The 18,557-nt window shown below is 40.1% G+C and overlaps 2 protein-coding genes across 8 annotated transcripts in view; both read left to right on the top strand.

Annotated features, from left to right (window-relative positions):
* The window catches only part of LOC107047660 (glutamate receptor 1), a 261,472-nt gene that overhangs the window by 219,256 nt on the left and 23,659 nt on the right, over positions 1 to 18,557 (top strand). The window lies entirely within an intron of this gene.
* On the top strand, positions 850 to 5,777 carry LOC107047673 (sugar transporter ERD6-like 6). Of its 6 annotated transcripts, none has more exons than XM_029126689.1 (4): positions 850 to 1,002; positions 4,112 to 4,189; positions 4,257 to 5,425; positions 5,496 to 5,777. In XM_029126689.1, the coding sequence occupies exons 2-4, from the start codon at positions 4,147 to 4,149 to the stop codon at positions 5,760 to 5,762; spliced, it is 1,479 nt and encodes a 492-aa protein (XP_028982522.1). In that variant the 5' UTR covers positions 850 to 1,002; positions 4,112 to 4,146; the 3' UTR covers positions 5,763 to 5,777. The 6 variants fall into 6 exon arrangements, with proteins under 6 accessions (XP_028982522.1, XP_015125957.1, XP_015125964.1 ...); XM_015270471.2 differs by having other exon boundaries at positions 850 to 1,186; XM_015270478.2 differs by lacking the exon at positions 850 to 1,002 and adding an exon at positions 1,660 to 1,748.

Genomic DNA, 18,557 nt, shown 5'->3' with positions numbered 1-18,557 from the left:
GCTATCTTCGCACTTTGAGACTTTACAGCCGTTTCGCACGACTGCTCCGATAAATGCAGAGCGCCCACCGGGGGACACAAGTATAACATTAGAACAAAAAATATTTCTCCCGATTCCATTAAAATTCACTATCTCAAGACATTCGCTTGATATTTTTTCCTCCATTGTATCTCTCGAACTTATAATCACCCTGGTTTTATGCGTCAGCGTAATTATCGTGAGTACAATGACCTCGTGCATGAATATTGGATTATAAATATCCGCATTCACACCTGTTATCTAGAATTATCGGAGTTACAATAGAGGAAGTTTTCTTGAAGATGCTAAAGAGAGTTGAAAATGTTCACGCAAGGCCGCATGATGTCGTGATGCCGAGCGTGATGAACTTCTGACTAAATCCTGTACGTAAGGTCTAAGGTCTTTCACAACATTTGCGATAAATGTCTGTCAGTCTTTACGATTCGTATCCAAGTAAATGTGCGTAAAATTGAACTCTCACTCCGATTTCTCAACATAATTCTGCAACTTTTTAGACAAAACATGTGAGAAACTCATCTGATAATTTCTCACTACCTCTCGTGGTACGATGCCGTGACCTGGAAATCGATGTAAATCACATTTGCTCATGATCTTGACCATGAAAACCACGTGAAGATGACTAGCTAGTTAATCAACGACAAGCCATCAACATATGAATCATACATTATGTTTGAGAAGTTGTAATGAAGGCAGAATAAAAATTCAGAAGGGGGAAAAGTACTGAGGAGGGGACACATCCAGTGCCATTGGCTTCACTGATGTATACAAACTAAACGACTTGATATGCGGTACTTACGGCTGAATCCTAATCTGTAGAATACGGACTTCAGTCTTCGTTTTTCACTTGGTCGTGCATTAATCCAGGAATTTTTTTTCCTCTCGGATGGACTGAGTTAACTCTGTGAAAACTAGCTCCTGTGATTGATATCATCGTGATAATTCAGAGGGATTAAATAGTATTAAGTAAGTGGATCAAGATCTCAACGAGTGGTTAAATCCCTGTGATAATATTGAGTGTAAATCTCATTGAGATCTGCAGATGGAGATCCAGTAATTCATCTCTCTTCGAAAATGATTTGGAGTTGATGAAGGAGCACTCCAATTACTGGATTTTTCAGACAGCTGTCATTCATACAATTAACACCTGGTAAAACTGATTTTAACATATGTCACCATTAAATGCAAGAGAGTCCCGGCTCTAATTAACGTCAGCTTTAATTACCATTGAGTAACACATATGATGGTGGCCAAACTATTTTTCACGATGCAAATTCATCACAACACATCAATTCAACATATCGTTAATTGATCACAATATTTTTTAACAACTGGACAATTCAACACATCGTTTATTCAACACATTGTGTATTCATCACATAGTTCATTTAGCTCATAGTTTATTGAGCACATAGTTTATTGAGCACGTCTATTTTGCGCGGTAACCTATATTTTCATTCCACGGTAATTTGAAAACACGAGCGAGTCCTTGACTTGCCTGTGTCAATCGGAATAAATATCAAAACAAACTTAAATGCCTGTTGACGGAATTTATTGATTTATATTCTGTGCGTCCGGTAGAATTGGGCATTTATTGTGTTGTTTGTAATCTTCGCGTTGTCAGCACGATTTGAGGTACAGCCCTGATTACACGGTTTGAACGATGCCTCTCCATTTCGTGCTTAGCCAAAGAGGCAAACGACAATTGACGAGTAATGGATACATTTATAATCTTTTGCGTGAATGTGATGATGAAGTGCAATAGAGGTGCGTTGATTATGGGACAAAATTGAAATGCAAGGCTCTTGCTGAGACCAGCACTGCATTGCAAATAAAGTTAGCAACTATTTTTCGAGCGAACGTTTTGTTGAATTTATGCTGTAACTTGTTTGGTGTTGAATTACCTATGTGTTGAGTTTGTTTCATGTTGAAATGTCGCGTGTTGAGTTGGCTTGTGTAGAGTTACTGCGTGGTTAATTTGTGTGTTGAATTTGTTTTTGTTAAATAGTCATGGAACCCATATGATAGAAGCATGAATAAACGCTCGCGATTTCCCGTGATTATCGCGGATTGATCAAGGATATGAAGTAATCGAAGTTCCCTCATTGTGAGGAACATCACATAGCATTATACCGTCATCGTAATAGCTCCGCGATTACCGCATTTACCTTGACCGCGAGTATCCAGTCTGCGTGGCAATAGAATAACACAGAGGATGGAAAAAAAATACTACCTTGCCATTTTAGGAAGCAATCTGTTGAGATTTTCTCGGGAAACCTTCGACTTTGACGAGTCATGGCTGACCAAAATGTGGAAAAATACCTTCTAGTTCGTTCTTTGCGAAATGGAAGAACCATGTTTGTGTTCACCAAAGTTTTCCAGTGCACATCGTTCACTTCCACAAGTGACAGATATACTTCTGAAAGGACTGAAGGATACACCATCACAAGTTTCATTATCTAAAGCATTATCTCAATCATCATTATCTCACCAATCTACCAAAGTTGATCACTGATAATTACAGGGAAAAATCAGTTTTACCCAATCTTGGTTGAGTAAGTTTTGACGCGTTAATTAGTGGTTAAACAACAAGCACCGATTAAACTCAGTTGGCTTAAAATTAGCGTTTCATCCTCTCTCGCGTTTCACCCAGAGATCGCCTATGCCATTCGACAATGACAACGAGGGTCATTTCCAAGGAAACGAACACGAGTACAACGAAAGCGAGGAAGGAGGTATCCGGGTGAATCAGAGGCACGTAGCGAGCCCCACTTTTTGCTTAATTAGTATTTCGAACGAGGAAGCACGATTCGTAGGGAGAGAGAACTCAACTCACTTCCCCTCTCTACCACAACTCCAGGGGAATCAAGCGATTTAACCTAAGCTAAGTTTCCACTGGGAGATAGGAGGCCAGGGTTTCACTGGTATTCATAGTTTTATATGCAGCAAGTACCGTTAGGAATTTCCCACTCTTCTACTCAACTCTGATCATCATGTACTAATGTCCTCGTTTCAATAACGCTTCTGACAAGAGATGAATTTTTAGCTGCTCCATTCTGCGAATTGTTTTGAGAATCTTTTTTTTTTTGTTTTGATGACATGATTTTTGGGGTCAGTGGAGAGCGAGTCGTAACTGGTATGAAGCCATTGTACCGGATTCCAGCGCGGATGTCATCAATCTAGAACGATCTGATGTCGTTTACCCGGGCACGAAACCATAAATGTCTCTTTCTATTATTGGTTATTTGCCTTCTTTAATGGCAACACTTTCCTCTTCGGGCAGTCGCAATTACCTATATGGTATTTCTATCGGTGTGTACCAATCGACGATATCCATGAGCATTAAAATTGTTGTACTCGCGGTGTACGTTTGGCCATCGTAAATCCAAGTTAAGGCAGTCCACAGCTCGGCAGTTTGGGGGGCCGCAGCCGCGTTAATACTAACGTAACATTGTATTGCTCAGGTCATAACTGTCACACTGTGTGGGACCTTGCCTAAGCCGTGTCGGAGGAAGGGGGAGCTTCGAGTGAATGAGTGGATGGCAGTTGATACAGTTTAGAGAAGGACAGCAGTGCAGTACCACTCGTCACAGTGTACCAAGTAGATTCGTACCGTCAACCATGCGTGTCAGATAGGGCCACGTTATGTAGCATCGCGCGTCCCAACCAAGAGATATGTGGGTAGGAATCTAGTTAGTGTTGACCCTTTGCCACGTTGACCAGTGCATCTGACCAGCGCGAACTCCGCGACTCGGTATATCTGTAACTAAACCCTTCAGCCCACCCGGTGGGTGGGGTCATTGAAATCCGGGAGTCGGTCTTAGCCCCTCTCTCTCTATCTCTCGCTTGTTCTCGTGTCAGGCCAACCTTGACGATCACGTCCTGTCGGGACAGCGCCACCACTTCCCTCAGCGCCAAATTCAGCATTCGGTTGCAATGGTATTGTTCAATCTCTAGTTCTCGATCCCCAACGGAAATTGTCTTCCACATTTAACGACCGTCCAAGTTCGACTCACTTGCTGAAGAAATACCTCACCAAGTTCGGGCGTGTTTGATGAAGGAAATTATGTTTCAGCGGAAATGTCAATCGTCTGAATCACGCAACCCAAAATGGATCTCGAGATTTTTCATCAGTTTGTTATAGGATTAGTTTGTGAGTACTTGTGTTTTATGTCTGAATTTGATGGATTGTTGGAATAATAAATTGGATTTACCTTCAGGCAATTTTCTCGTCTTTGACTGCGGTCTTCATGAAGGATGGCCCACCCCGACTCTTGGGAAATTCGGAAAAGACGATCCAATCACGTTGACGTCGAGTCAAGAGGCGTTGGTGCTGAGTGTGATGTACCTGGGCGTGGGCATTGGTACGATTATGCCGTTGATCTCCATGGATAGAATTGGGAGGAAATTTACCCTGCTGTTTGGTGCTCTACCCAAAGTTTTCAGCTGGATTGCTATAGGTCTGGCTAACAGCCCCAATACTCTGTGCTTCGGTAGAGTCCTAGCAGGAATTGGCTGTGGCATCTCGTACACAGTGGTCCCGATGTACATCGGAGAGATCAGCAGCAAAAGAACGAGGGGACCTCTCGGTACGATGAATGCCGTCTCCCTCAACCTAGGAATCCTATTCATCTACACAGTTGGCCTCTGTGTGAGTCGTTTCATGATGGCGATGATCAGCCTCGTCGGTCCTCTACTATTCATCATATCATTTATATGGCTACCCGAGAGCGCGGTATATCTCACCCAGAAGAATCAGTTGGACCGTGCGGAAGAGGTCCTCAAGTGGACACTTGGCAAGGAAGACGTGCAGAAGGAATTCGAGGAAGTGAAACGAATTGTCTCCGTTGAGGATAAGACGAGGGCAATTGGATTCTTCGCTACACTGAAGAAAGCATCCAAATGCCCTGCTAATAGGAGAGCCTGTTGGATCCAACTCATCCTGAGCAGTGCCATTGGCGTAACTGGTGCAGCGCCCATCCTCTCCTTTCAGTCACATATCGTCAAGCAGGCGGAATTCGATGGTGTAGATTTCACCATAATTGCAACGGGAGTCGCTGTCGTCATTTCCGGAATTGTCTGCATGGCTGTTGTTAAATTCACCGGAAAAAGGAGACTCCTTCTAGTGTCGGGTCCACCATTCTTCGGTTCTCTCGCTGTTCTATCAATCTTCTTTACACTTTTGGAACATGGAGTCGATATGAAGGCTTTCAACTGGATTCCCAGCGTTTTCATCATCATCTACATTGTCGTCTTTGGTTTTGCATTTAATCCACTGCCAATAGCTTACTTGGGAGAATTATTCTCAATTGATTTGAAGGTCATTGCTGGGGTCTGCGCCGTTTTGTATTACGCCGTTACAACTACAGTGACTATAGAAATTTATCAGGTAATTTTGTTGATGCAATTTTGTTCGTAATTCGTTTTATTAATTTGATTTGCTTTTTATGATTTTGTAGAGACTGTTTGAGACACTCGGGACTTTTGCAGCAATGTGGCAACTGACTGTGATCACTTTTGTTATCTGGTGTTTGATTTGCGTATATGTGCCAGAAACAGAAGGAAAGAGCTTAGCGGAAATACAGACAATGCTCAGTGAAGGATTTGTAAAGCGAAGGGAGGAAGAAAATAAGAGGAAGCCCGGAGAAATGGAGGCTGTCGATATCGGAGTATATTCGTTGAGCAAAGTCAGTGTAGTACCGACTTTGAACAATTCAATCAATTAAAGTTGAAGTAACTTTCCCCATTTTCTTTATTTTTTTTCGTTCCTTTTTCTACTGTTGAAGTTACCCAAGGATTTAATAAAATGTTTCTAGACTCAGTTGTTTGATAAAAAGAAAGACAAAAAACTTTTTTGATTAATTAAAGAAGATTAACCGGCGCACCACGAATGTCACGATCTGCGAATCACAAATTCATAAATTCAAGTGAGTAATTTAATCCTCCAGTTAAATCCTCCGAGGCGCAGGTTACCAGCATGACGTCTCAAATGGAAAATTACTCAGAGAGACTTCGCTAGTGCATCCGTACCATCGTCAATACAAAACGAATACTTAATCAAGGCATCTAATGCAATCAAGATCGTGTGAGACGCTGAACCAGGTGTATTAGTACATACTCACCCATCTCTTAACCCCTCTCTCTCTCTCTCTCTCTCTCTCTCTTGGTCCTCGTCCGCCATATATCTTGAGTACTGTTGAATCTACGCATCGCAGTAACTAAATCGCATTCCCTTAAGGGAAGCATTGCCATCTTCCCTCAGCTACATCTACTCCGTACCTACCCCCGTAACTGTGTGCAACTGCGTCAGTGAGGAATTCACTGTTCTCCAAATCTAATCGACATTCCAGTATTTCATTAGTAATGTCTTCTCCATCTCCAAGGATCTTATCACATTTGAATATAACGATGTTATGAATTATGGTTGGACATGTAATGAAAAACCATAAATCAGGTATGATTAAGTTTTCAAGTTGGCAAATGCAATTATCCGTCATTTTTCATCAGCACAAATTGTCGGAGCAATCACTCAACTCGAAGTTGTATCGATCTCACCAACTGGAATATGTACGACACAAGTTAGAAGGACATCAACAAAGCAGACAGGTTGCTCTCTCCGGCGCATTTCACTTCAGACAACAAGATAGCAAGTATCTTCCGACCCTAACCCATTCCCTACTCAGCTTATCTTACGTACCAAAATCAAGATTGATAGATCGCAGGACTACGACATGCACGTAACATCCACTTAAACGTGCATTATCCCGATGAGAGTATGCCACAACCAGACGCGAGTTACATCTTAGCTGTGGGCTCTCCTTCCACCCAATCTTAACAGCTACTCTCAACTGAGCGCGGTTGTAGATTTGCTCCGGGGCTAAATGCAGCCTCGGCAATCCAAGTAATGGCAACCAACCTCGGCTAGATGCAGCCCCGCGACAATGTGACTTCCCTCGCAGATAAGTTTCCTGATTCCTTGTGCAATCGTGATTTTCATTTCTCAATCGATTCACCCATCCGTTAAATCCTTATCCAGTTCTCTATCATCAGCAGTCTGATGTAATTTCACGATTGTTTCCAATACCCGGCAGTTTTGAAACTACCTCATGCATCAGTGCTGTTGTGCATATGAGCATCGCGAAATTTCCGACAGGTTTCAGTTTGGTTTCATCAATTTGTTTTTTTCATTTTTCAATTTTTGTTCGTGTTCTTTCACAGTATTTTCTGTTTTTGACGATCCAACCACGCGATTCAACGTTCTCCGTTGCGAGGCAGTAGTGCGAGGGACGTGGAGACAGTTCAGTAAAAATTGTAACTGAAATGCCGTTGGTGGACAGTGCTACCCGTTGAAACAGCCGAGAGTGAACGCCAGGGGGGGAGTTTAAATTTATGAAAATGGCTACCGGCCGCTGTCGTTTGCACGCACCAACCATCGGTTTCGAGAGAGGCGCCTATTCCATTTCACCCCACTGCGTTATGACTTTTGGTCTTCCTGCAATAAATTTTTTAATATTGCAGCAACTGCTAAATTAGAATTTTTTCTGTATTTTCATTTATTGAACTGGCTTGCAAGGACCTATTGCTATTGTTATAGTGAAAGTATCAGGATGATGATCGCTGTTATCATTACGTATGAATGAACTCGGTGACAAGCTCGTTGAGAGACGAGAGGCTGAATCGATTAAGCTCTGGCTTATTCACATGAGTTCGGCCGAGAAGAGGGTAATCGTCTGTCGAAAGACGTCTTCCTACCTAGTATCAACCGGGGGATCCGTCAGCGAGACCCCTCTTGCTATACCCCACTGCTGTATAAGGGGCTGTCGAGGGAGCATTAAGATAATCCGGCGAGTGTCAACGGGATTCTCCATTTACAGTAACAGCTGGCTCATTCCCATCAATTAAGACATTTTCCAGTGATTTTCATCAGAATTTGAATGCAGATTTTGGTGCGATGCATATATACTTGATTATTGGAATGACCTTTGATGATGATTAGTTCTTATCTTGGACAGGGAAAAAGTTTCCGGTTTTCGGAAATAATTTATTGATTTTCAGTAACTTTCTAGAGAGCATTCGTTAGAATAAGAAACTGGTTACTTAATTTGGCAAAAAAATCGTATATTTCGAGATGAGTGTGTCAGAATGGTTTTTGACTTGTGGGAGGTGCGTCAACACTTTTCCCACGACTGTCGAATCCTATTTTTCATTACAATCTATGGAAATGGGATTTTCATCACTTGTGCGCAAAGTGAATAAGTTTTCACACATTGTGATGAAAAATAGGGTTCGAAACTCGTGGGAAAAGTGTTCTTTGACAAATCACGCACTCGTATGGAAACATACTATCTACGCACGCGGAGCATACATAAAATTTTACTTTATATGCAAGTGATGAAAACTCATTTATTTCATGTAAGAAGAGTTTTTGAATCAAGATTTTTCTTCATTCTTAAATTTTTCTCTGATTTTAAAATTTTCCTTCTGAACTTTCGGGGTCAGGCAAATTTGTAACAAGTGACATGTCCACTGAAATTTCAAGGAATTTAGTCAGTGAAAATTCACAATTTCATGAAAAAATCCGTGGGAACTGTAAATTTTACTTTAATTAATCCGGAAATATTAGTGAAAACTTTTGATAATTCAGATAAAACTATCCTTGAATTCCAGATTCCCCAGAATTTTCAGGGTGTTTCTTCAAAAATTCTTGGAATTCCAAGAATTTTAAAAGAATTCCCTGAAAGTTCTAGGTAATTTCGCCGAATATTTATTTTGATTTGAAAATTTATGTAAATTGTGGAACTTCGACTTTCCTACTGGCGAAAAATTGGCAATTCACTTAATTTTTCAGACAAACCTGAAATTCCATCGACTTTTTTCCCTTAAATCGAATTCAACGTTTTTTTTCGGAAAATTCGGCAACATGAATCCCAGAAAAAATAGACCCAGGAAAATTGTTTATTTCGGTGGGTTTTAGTGTGATATTTTTTTCTGTTTTTTTTCCCGTCTACCAGATAGTTTCATCATAAAATATTACATTGTGAAAAGTTTACACTTCGTTCACCACAAACGTGAAGAATAGAAATTGGAAGAATATCGATTAACACAGGGGTTACGAGTATTTCCGGAGCAATATTCAAAGTTCGTGGAAAATGACTATAATGCCAGGTTTAAAACTGTTTGGGCTAGGGGCGGACCGAATCGCCGGAGCGTGAACAAAACACGTCCGACCTTTACGGCGGTCGACTCGGGACTCGATAATCGATCAATGTCATTCAAAAACCGGCTTCGAAATATCAACAACTCACTGTTAGAAAGAAAAACAAACTAGACATAAATGCCTCCATTTAGAATGGTCGGCCTGACAACCGAATCTAGATCATTCAGAATCATCAATGAATTCAATTAAATTTTCCATCTGAAAACAAAATTTAATTTACATCATCCACTGAACCTGGAAGCTCACTATCAGCGCCAATGCACTCCGGCCATTTCATTCAATCAGGGACGGTTGGATTGGTAAAGCGGGAACGTGATGCCCTTTAAACGCTCTCCACTCAGGTGTCCACGAGAATGGGTAGATGAGACGAGTTGAGCGACAAAGCTTCACGATGCACACGTGCCATTCGTCACTATCAAGCTTCCCAAAGTACTCCTGATTAATTGAAATTCCTAGGGACGCAACTTCCCCTTTCAGAATCGACTGATGATTTGTGTCAATTGCTACACTACACTTGTTCCACACCCTGTGCAGCAGTCGAAGCGTCAGACCACGTAAATCCCTCATAGTATCCCATTTGTATTCAATTTGAGTGATAAAAAATTACTTTTCCGGCTGAATTGTATCGCATTTATGACACTGGGATCCCTAAAATCCGTGAATTCACATGGGTTCCGGTATAAAATCCCTCTCATCCATCCCCAATAACACGGGAAACAATAAAATGTGGCTCGTATCAGTGGAAAATAGATATTACTCGTGCAACTCCATGTGAGAAGTTGGGTATATGTATTCCCGTGAAATTCCACCTCCGCTCAATATTTATCTTCGTTTGAGACTATCGTAAATAGAATAGTAAAACTTCGGTGAAACGGAGCACAACCAAGGAAGACTTTACAGTGCTCTATTTCCGGTAATTTGAAGAGAATAGAAAGAAAAATCATCTCCACTGCTCCACTTTTCCACCAAACAATGGGAGAGTAAAATGAGCAAGAGCTTTTGTGGCTTGAATCTACATGGAAACCGACGTAGAAAATATATTAAAGGATAGTTGAGGAGGATGGTCGATTGCAATGAAGTTTGTTGGACAGGTGGCCCCTTGTGATGTTTGAATACGCCTCACGTGGAGAAAACCAACCACAAACCTCCTAGTAACACACTCGACCGTGTCTGTCTCTTTTCACTCGGTTCTTGGCACTTGAGACACGTCCAGAGGGATGCCAATATAACAACGTATACAACTTGAAAGCGTAAAGGGCTTTTATTCCATATATAAGGGCAAAAGCTACAAGTGCACTCGTCGCTGCTAGTCGAAAGTGTCGGATGTGGTGACATTACACGAATGCAGAAGTCTTATGATATTTTCACAGTGAGATATTACTGTTTACACTCGGGGATTACTCAACAGTAGCAGCTGAAATGTTATATCCATTTTGGTAATAATTTCTGGGTGATGTACGGGCTCTTCTTGTTATGACGCTAAATGAAGTTCTTAATGCAAATAGATGTTGGGGTTTGATCACAGTATCGTAGATTTATTTCTGAGCGTCGATCAGTAAGTCACACGCTCGGCTAAACAATTTACATTCTCCTGAACTTGATGGAAATTATTAGATGAAATTGAACTTCACCTCTAAGGAATGTTTGGTAATTCATGGCAATATTTCCCGGAGAAGATTCCATTCATATTAGTTCTGATTTCTCGGTAAAGAACGAGTTCGTCGTGTTATGATGCTGAAGGAAATTCGCAACGCAAAGAGATGTCTTTTATTACAACATTGTAGATTAAATTCTGAACGTTGATCACTAAATAATACGCTTGATTGAAGCGAAACAATTTCCATTCTCCAGAAATTGATGTAAACTTTTTGATGAAACTGAAGTTCATCTCTAAGTAATACTTGATAATTAATGGGGTGACGAGGATCAAACTTAGGGGAGGCAACACCTCCTTTCTAACATTTCCTTGGGAATATTTCATCCATACACTGTTACAAAATTACTTTTGAAACTTCAAGTGAAAATGCTTGAAATTTTTAACAACGATAAAGTTACATAAAATTGCTGTATATTTGCTGACGAGTCAGTTAATTTCTTGAATATTCAAGTAATTCTCGATTTTCACGTCCATTCGGCTCTGAAAAACCTTGAAAATTTTGAAAATTCAGACGACAACTTTCCTACATTCTTAATCTATTGAAAAATCAATGATTGTTTAACATGCAAAACCCAATTTTCTTGAATTTTCAAGACGAATTCAAAGTTCACTGAACCCTATTGTTTGAAATTGAATTTAACCTCACAACATCGAAAATTCAGATGACGCTATGACTGAAATTTCAATAAATATGTAACAATGTATTATTCCGGATCCCTCAACAAAGAACGAGTTCGTAGTGTTATGATGCTAAAGGAAATTCGTAACGCAAAGAAATGAGAGACATATATCACAACATTATAGATTAAATTCTGATTATCATCATAGGTAAAATCATCACAAATAACACACCTGATCGAAGCGAAAGAATTTGGATTTGAAAGCATGGAAATTATTCGATGAAACTGCTCTCTAAAACTGCTCAAAAGACAAAACGACCTTCCCGGCAACTTCACCTCTGCCTAATTAATGCTTAATAATTCATGTGGTGACGAGAGTCAAACTTCGTGGAGTCGAAATCTCCTGTTTGATATTCCCACCTGGAGATATTACTATTCAACTCCTCACGTACGCGGTCCTTCTGTTGCTAAGTCTAACGAGAGGTCAATATCACTCAGATTCAATGACTTATGATGAATAAGAAATTATAAAAATGAAATGAACTTTCTCGACTCTGTGTTTTCACATTATTAAGATCCTTCTGATCCAAAATAAAAGCTGAGCTTTGAATGACAATTATGAAAACCACATGAAATTAAAGCTATATCATTTACCTTTCCAATAGCGTCATAATTTCGAAATCATCTAATTTTGAAAAGACCGAGCATCCAAAATATATCATCAATTGTATTCCTAATGTCTCGATAAAGAACAAGATCTCGTTCTTACCCCGCTGACGGAAATTCTAAACGAAAATAGATGCAACCCTTTGATCACAACACCGTAGATTAAATTCTGCTCGTTGATCAGTAAATAACACGCTCGATTGAAGCCAAACAATTCCCATTCTCCGGAAATTGATGTAAACTATTTGATGAAACTGCCCTGCCCCACTCGTACAAACTTGTTTCAAGATAAAACACGGTCCTCTGCAACTTCACCTCCGTGCAAGCAATACCTAATAATTCAGTATAACTACCCATTCACCTTTGTGCCTCCGTCTTTGTCTGCCTCTCAACTCTCCTGATTGCCAACCACTCCCCCCAACTGGAAACAATAATTCCTCTTTGAACTGATAATGGTACTTAACTGACTTCAATATACCAACACTAACCGTGAAATTTAATGCCGTACTTCAGAGTCCACTGATCATCAAAGGCATCGAACAATGAACCCGCTACTGGGATTTTCCTCGGAAGAGCAAAAGTCGCAGCATTTACTGGACTCATTAGCATTCGTCAGAACGATTGGACGAGCCACACGTCAATTACATTCGTTTTACAAAATATATCTATCGGTGGGTACACGGTGGGTCAAAGAGAACAACCCCTTTGCATCAGGATCACAGTGAAAGCATGGTGAATCCACTCGTTTCCATTCGTTCCTGTCCCGCTAATTCATGCAAATGTTCAGGTTCGACACTGCCAGAATTGAAATTTCGTACAGTGTTACAGCTATCCAGAGTTGAGTTGGTCATGACGCACATTGAAGCCCGTTTCACTCTAGAAAATTCACATTGAAAAGCCCCATTCCCGCTGGGTAATTGGTGGCAATCGCTCTCATTGTTGGCTTTGCGAAGCTCTATAGTAAAATTTTGACATTTGTCTCACGTTGTAAATTGCACAAAACCACGTTTACCAACGGGTATGCAACGAGTTATTCCAGAAACTTGAAGAATGCACTCGTTTCAAAACCGGGTCGAGTGCATATGGGTATGTGTGTGTGTATTTTTTTACGTGGAACAGCACTGCTATAAAATTCAATGAATTCCAATCATAATTTCAAATAGCGGTTGGAAATTCTGATGAATAATCGGAATGTTTTAATGGTTATTGGGTACCACCGGGGATATCTCATCAAATAATTTTAATTGAATTGACGTAATGCATTACGTGTCTACTTACAGGGAACAGTGATGGATAACAACCGTGATAATGGCTATCGGTGTTATTTTATTAGCATATTTTGATTAAAATTACCTTTGAGAACAAAAGCCATCACAATGCCTGTCCAATATCAACGGATAAACCTGTTTTTCGTGGTGTGCGGGAGGGGATAACAGTTGTGTTGAGGATGAGGATGACCGACGTTGTCCTCGGTTTTATCGTGTGCAGGTGCAGTATGCCCGGTAACACCTGCTACCATTCAGGGATCTCTCGCTCATGAACACCTTTATCACGTACAGACACGACGACGGACAGAGATTGATCGTTTACAGTGACTGTCGGTGACGTGCATGTCGGAAATGCATCTTCAGTCTCGATTACCCACTGCTCATCATCCCACGTAATTCATTACTTCTGTTAACACCATTCTGTCATTCATTTTTTTATCAAACTATTCAGTTGTCATCTGAGTTCAAAGGACGTTGCATAATTCCATGTAACAACAGTCTGTCTAATAGGAAATTTCCTCCCAAATTAGAGGTTGCGTACGGAGTTTATGAGAGGGGCAGGGAGGGAGGGCCGGAATCCCCTCCGACTTATGTCTCACGAAGCGAAATAGACAGGATTGTTAACGTACACCACATCAGACGGATTTACTCTCCCTCTTCCTCTCAATTTCTATTTGTCGCTCTGGGTACATAGTCAACGCCAGAGGAAATCTTTGCCTTCACTCAAACCTAAAACCACGTCTGTCATGTTGCTTCAACGGAATACAGAGAGAGAAATGTGTAACCAGATACGGATGAACAAGATCGACTTGACTAATTCCGGGTCTAGCCAATTTCAAGCATCCTTGATCTACCTGACTCCACCTTGTGGGAGATGATACTTGTCTTTAAGGAAAAATCAAAGGCTGTAGAGTTGTGACATCTTCAGTTGTGGGCAATGGTGACAATTTTTCAATTGAATTTCCGGGGTACTTGTTGGAAATTTTTATCGAATGACATTCACACTGGAATTCTACTAAATTTCGGAATTGAAAATTGACTATTGCATTTTCAAAAATGAGACCTATATAATTAGTTCAAGTATTCCATTAAAATTGTTCCCGAATTTGGAATCGAGGCAAAATTCGCAAATGACGCGGTTAAATCAAATAAAAATTTTCAGTTGAAATTAGTTGTTCATCTCAACTTAATCAATTCATATAATCGAGTTTTGGCAATGGACAAAGGTGTGTGAAATTCAAACATTCGTTTTTGCTGTGTAGCTCATGTCGCTATCATCATAAGTGAGGAAATACAATTTAATTTCAATTCATTTATTTATTTCCTTAATGTTACAAAGTGGTTTTTATTTTACATCAGCATCCGTGAACAAATACATTGAATCCAATAAGCATTCCCTAAATGCTTCCAAATTTGTCCCCTTTCAATCGGATCTAATGTCATTCCCCCAGAAATAACTAATAAACTCTCCACAAAATGACAGTTCAATGCGTCTCCAATGGTGTGAGACCCTCGGAATCAACAAACCAATTCAATACTTTTGTAATTTCCTCCGCAGCAAGAGAACAGATGTAAAGATTCCCAATTGAAAATATAAAAGACAAATGCTGGTAATAAATAAATGTAATGGCCCAGCCCTGGAATTGAAAGAAAATGAACATGAAGTTGAAACCATAAATTTAATGCGAGGAAAAATATTACGATAAGCCACGACACCAGCAATCTCGAGAGGGAGAAAGGTGGTCGATGTATAACGCCTCTGTCCAACTTTAACCAGAGAAAACCGGGAATATTTCCCTGGCATTGGCCAAACCCATCAGAAACGGCTTCCTTCCTGATACATACAACGATGAAAATTTTCCCACAGTCCCCTCACTCCCTCGCCCCACTGGAGGATTGACACAAAGGAGAAATTCCAATGAGAAACGGGCACCCAATACATGACTTCGATAAGGAAATGCAAAGGGAAAACCTTTATCATACAAATTTTCTACTGTGATGTTCAATACCAATGGTAAATAGGTATCACCACGCGTTACATCGTCTCCTCTATTCGTATACCAGAGCAGCATTCACTATTCAATAAATTATACGAGATGTTTATACATCCCGAGGCAGCACAAAGACGGAAAAATTCAAATCATTTCAAAGTCTTTAGGAATCAGGCCGTTTAAACACTTTATTCATCGTACCCCTCTTGGTGCATTGCGTTAACGATACTTTTGGATTACAAAAAATTTCATTCAGGCCCGTCTAATGCCACTGAAACCCTCAGATGCCCCATAAATGCAGTAATAAAATTTTTTTTTTTTTCACCCCGAGCCAAAGTGTAAATATCCGTAAACATTAATATGATTTATTTAAAAGAAGTGCGATCGAGCCTTAAAAATTTTGTAATTCAAGGCTTGGACCAATTTTTATTTTCCTGGAAAATACTCAAAGGTTACCATTCAATGTAAGATTCTCGATTCGAGTTGACAGACATATAAAATGGTCGTTTGAAACGGAACACCCCTTCTGCCCTTTACAAAACAGTTTCAAAAACATTTGCGCCCCGAACTTTTCACAGTTGGATTTTTATACCCCAAATATATCAGAAAAAGTTTTCGGGCGTTGACGCACTGATGAATTTCCCAAGGGATTTTTAAACGCGAAATAAAACAGTGGACTTTTACGTTGAGGTGTGTGTACTGCTGCCGAAAAGCCGCCGGCAGTCATACGAGGCGCGTGCACGCTCACTGAGGTTTGAGGGGATGAAAAAAAGTACACAAAGGGTTAACAAGAGAGAGAGAGAGTGAAAGAGAGAGGAGGGAATGGAAAAAAAGTTATATACTTTGTCGGCCTTTGTTCCACACGAGCGATCCGTGTGCGTTGTAACTTCGGGCTCGTTAACCCAGTCATCAGAATATCGCGTGACTGGTATAGGTGGATTGAAAAAGGAGGAAAAAATGGAGGGAGAATTGCCCCTCGGGCAGTCTGACCAACACAGTGGCACCAGTCGCCAACAACTCCCGACTTGAGTTCTCCATGGCCGATGTCACTCCACCATTTCACAACCCCTCGGACATGTACTCCCTGTTGTGCCATCATATTTTCCAGTTAGCTATTTTCATGGGGACATTACATGCAAATTCACCGGGCATTTTTTAAATCTAAAATTATACGGCAGTAAAACTAATCGGATTGCAAAGTCATCCATTATTATTTTCCTGGTTAATATGAATATTTTGAGTTATCCTGTAGGCATGCAGTAGAATGCGTGAAAATGTATGTCGAGTGAGTGCAAGAGAGAGACAGTTGTCTGGCGATGAATTACGAGCCAACGGGTACATCATGTGCAATCATGCGCATAACTTTACAAAGACATATACGCACTGGTAGTTCCAGCGGGCGCAGTCGCGTTCAACATCTTCTAACAAATATAGGTTTGAATATATGTGAGAGTTTCTGCTCCATTTATGTTGACAGAAAATTACACAGGAATTTTTATGAAGGAGTCGATCAAAAATTAGGATTATACTGCGGGGGGAAGATTATTTTGAAAAGGGCCGAGCTTTGCGTCGAATCGGGGCACATTCCGGGAGATTTTTCCTGAGAAAACAATTCATGTTCAGAAGCAAGGTTTTTTCATATTGCTTTTCAGGAGAACTTTCTCACTCTCCCTCTTCGCTGAGAGAAAAAATTTGCGCTGCCGAAAGACTAGACACTGTTGAAAATTACCCCCGAAATTTCAAGTAAACATTTGAATTTTTTTCAGATTTTTACAATGTTTTATAATTCTTCGATATCGAGATGCAAATTTAGATCTGTAAAGTTCAAATGATCAAATCGTTGTAAAATATCCGGAAACTTGAGGTCAAATGGGGCTCAAATGAAAGCCCTGATGTTCGATTACAGAAATCGAAAAGCATTTTACTGAAGAAAAAATAGACAAAGGACTTGGATATCCTTAATTTAGTCTAAATAGTAGAGCAATCTCTGAGGACATATTCTCCCGCACTAGTGCACTTCTAGATGTTGCAATACATTCCTTAAAATCCACATTAAAGATTACAGAATTAATAATTCCTGAATCATTAGACTTATCGTCATAAAGATGTTAAATAACTTCTAGTCCTGAAGCGAAATGAGAGCACAAATAACAACTCATCCTGAAGAATAAAATAAATTCTCTAAATTCCCTACCATACAACATTCCTGAGGCCCAAGATCTCTGCGCTGAGAAAAAAAATATTTTTGCCAAAGATACATTTACTTCAGAGAAGTATTTATTTTTTCAATGCGGTATTTCTTCAGTCGAATCATTCTCAGACAATCCTCATCAGGTGTCAACTATGACAATTATATTGCTCCAGAAGATTAGCATCTTAGTTATGACCCTGAGTGCACTCCCTCATTTTAGTTATCAACATTAAAAAATTAATCGAAACTCTTCCCTCTAGAGATTAAGAAATTTAGGGAAAACGAATAATCATTGAAGAAGTCCATCCAAGGTCAATTGCAACCTAGTCGTCCTCTAGAGTAACATGATTGTCATAATTGAAACCTAATCAGGCTCGCCTGGGAATGACTCAATAGGAAAAATACGATTTTGAAAGAATAAATGCTTTCCTCAAGTAAATGTCTGTTTGGCAAAGATAATTTGTCTTCTCAGTGTGTGTTAAAAACCGACTTTTTTAAAATTCAATCATCATTTGCAATGATAAACCATCAAATTCAACATACAAATTACTAAAATTCATTTCGAGTCATGTATTTCACCATATCCCCTCAAAACTTCCCAACCCCACCCCAGAAAACTCAATACTTAAATCACCTTGTGAATCCTGCTCACTTCAACTTCCTCCGTTTCAACTGCAGCCAACTGTGGACAGAAAATTAAACATAAATTCCCAACCCTCTCCGGATGCCCCGAAACAGTCGTTTGACACCAGTGAAGTTCAAGTACTGTCACATTATCCACTGGAAAATTTCAGTAATACCCGGGAAAAGTTAATGCCACTCTAACAAGATTCTACACAAAACCTCTTCACTCACTACACGCGAAAAGATACAGAGGACGAGTATAGTGTGAGTGTGAGTTAGACGTACTG

The sequence above is a fragment of the Diachasma alloeum genome, unplaced genomic scaffold (assembly GCF_001412515.2).
Source record: "Diachasma alloeum isolate Michigan unplaced genomic scaffold, Dall2.0 Dall_scaffold_00183, whole genome shotgun sequence".
NCBI classification, from domain to species: Eukaryota; Metazoa; Arthropoda; class Insecta; order Hymenoptera; family Braconidae; genus Diachasma; species Diachasma alloeum.
Note: the sequence above shows the minus strand (reverse complement) of the source record. Positions and strands in the feature narration are given on the sequence as shown.